This window comes from Penaeus monodon, chromosome 20 (assembly GCF_015228065.2).
Source record: "Penaeus monodon isolate SGIC_2016 chromosome 20, NSTDA_Pmon_1, whole genome shotgun sequence".
Taxonomy (NCBI): Eukaryota; Metazoa; Arthropoda; class Malacostraca; order Decapoda; family Penaeidae; genus Penaeus; species Penaeus monodon.
In genome coordinates, this window is record NC_051405.1 from 32,635,670 (window position 1) to 32,637,638 (window position 1,969).

Here is a 1,969-nt window from a genome sequence, read left to right on the forward strand (position 1 = left end):
TTTTCATACAAGCTTATCTGTTTTATTGTATTGATAGTGTCTGTGATGAAGTATAAGCATTTTCCTCCCAAAGAGGAAGTAAAACAGGATAATAGAACTTAACAAATTTGTCTAGAATGATTTTACCCCAAACAAAGTTTTCCTTTTTTTTTATATCTGTATGCTATTCCTTCCCTTTTTCAGATGTGGATTTTTTGCAGCTGCTAGCTTTATGTCCTTCCAGCAGTGTGAGTTTAATTTTGGGAAGAAGCCATTCATGCATCCTCCTAAGGACATTGCCTTCCAGAGCTTCAATGATCATGCTTACCTGAAAGAGAGTGAAAAAATTATTTTACCAAGGTATGGGTCTGGCAAAATGGATAAATTTGCTTGATCCCCTTTTTTAAAAATTGTTTTACCAACCTTATTGGAATTCCAGATTCTCAGCTACCTTTGTTGATATTCATTTAGAGACACATATATGTAAATATATAATATCAATTGTACAGTGCATGCACAAATTTTAAATACGATACCAACTGCATATTTCCAGGCACATTAAACTTCAGAAACTGAGAGCAATGAGTGTTGAGGAAGGAGCATGTACGTTATGTTTTGATGAGAGGGCCACTATTTCACTTATGCCTTGTTTACACAGGTAAGCTTGGAGGAGACTGAGTGTTATGTATGTCTAGATTTATCCATTACCGTTTCTGATTTAATTTTTGATATTACAATTTGTTTTATAGGATTCAACAAAATACAAATTGCAGAAATAAGATAAATTTACCATTAGTATATTTTAGCAAATATTAACACAATGTTGAAGGGTTGCATAAATCATGACATGGGCTGAATGATAACTTGTTACTATTGACCAGCAATGTGCAAAGCTTTGTGTTGCTAGTTCGGCAGACATGCATTCATGTGGTCCTTATTTATGAATTTGCAAGAAAAAGCTTTTGGAAAGTAACTCCGAGTGCAGATTTGCAGTATGCAATCCTCTTTATGGTCACATGTATCTTGATGAACATCATGTAAATAACTATGTTAACTACCAGTTTGGTCCAGGCCAAAACCCAGCTGTCAATGCATTGCTAACAGCTGTCTAGAATGAGTTAAATGATGCATAAAAGGAATATCTGCATCTGCTTTGATTACTTTTTTTTTGTTTTTTGTTTTACTAAGGCATAAAAGGCTTGATGGTATGCTTTTGCTTGCATTCCTGTTGATTTTGTGAATCTGAAGCACATACATTTAAATGTAACTTTAATTTGTTCTTGCCAAGTTTTCTTGCTAAGTGAAATGATCGATAAGATTAATCCTTTATGAATATGGTACCCATGATTTATAATCAGCAGTCTATATCAAAAGAATGTCTTGTATAAATTCATTATAAAGTCATTGTTAATTACCACTGAATATGTGAATTAAATGATTGGTTATTGAGTTCATTATATGATACGGAATCCTAAAAAGTTATATACTTGTATAAAATAAGTTTGTAACCTGCATGATAACATATTTTTCATGAGAACTTGAAACTGGTGTAGGTAATTCTGACATTTATTAGCCTACAGTTTAACGTTATAATTATATAATATAAGATGAAGCAGGACTCTAAATCTATTTCTTTTACTTTCAGAGGCTTCTGTGAAAGATGTGCCCTGCAGTTAGAGATCTGTCCAATGTGTCGCCGAGACATTGAAGAAAGACGAGAGGTAGATGAAAAGTCTGATGGAAAATCTGAGATCACATGACCTTAGCGTGAGTGTCACATGAGGAGATACATTATTTAGTTTAAAGTTGGATGAAGGTAGCCTCCATTTTTTTTAAGTATATGCTAAAGAGTGTAATGTAATTGTTTTCCTTTATACAGATAAATTGGTACTAATAATAGGGTGTTCAGAAATAACATGTAGGTATCCCTAAATAACAAGCCTGTTAGCCAAAGCATAACAGTAATAGTTCATGTTATACTGGACTTTAG

At 33.1% G+C, this 1,969-nt stretch overlaps 1 protein-coding gene across 3 annotated transcripts in view; it reads left to right on the forward strand.

Moving 5' to 3' along the window:
* LOC119585776 (RING finger and SPRY domain-containing protein 1-like) overlaps window positions 1-1,969 on the forward strand; it is an 18,733-nt gene that overhangs the window by 13,046 nt on the left and 3,718 nt on the right. For all 3 annotated transcript variants that reach the window (XM_037934489.1, XM_037934490.1, XM_037934491.1), the window contains exons 10-12: window positions 184-339; window positions 533-637; window positions 1,625-1,746. In XM_037934489.1, coding sequence (XP_037790417.1) covers window positions 184-339; window positions 533-637; window positions 1,625-1,739 — 376 coding nt within the window. In that variant the 3' untranslated portion in view covers window positions 1,740-1,746. The remainder of the gene's footprint in view (window positions 1-183; window positions 340-532; window positions 638-1,624; window positions 1,747-1,969) is intronic.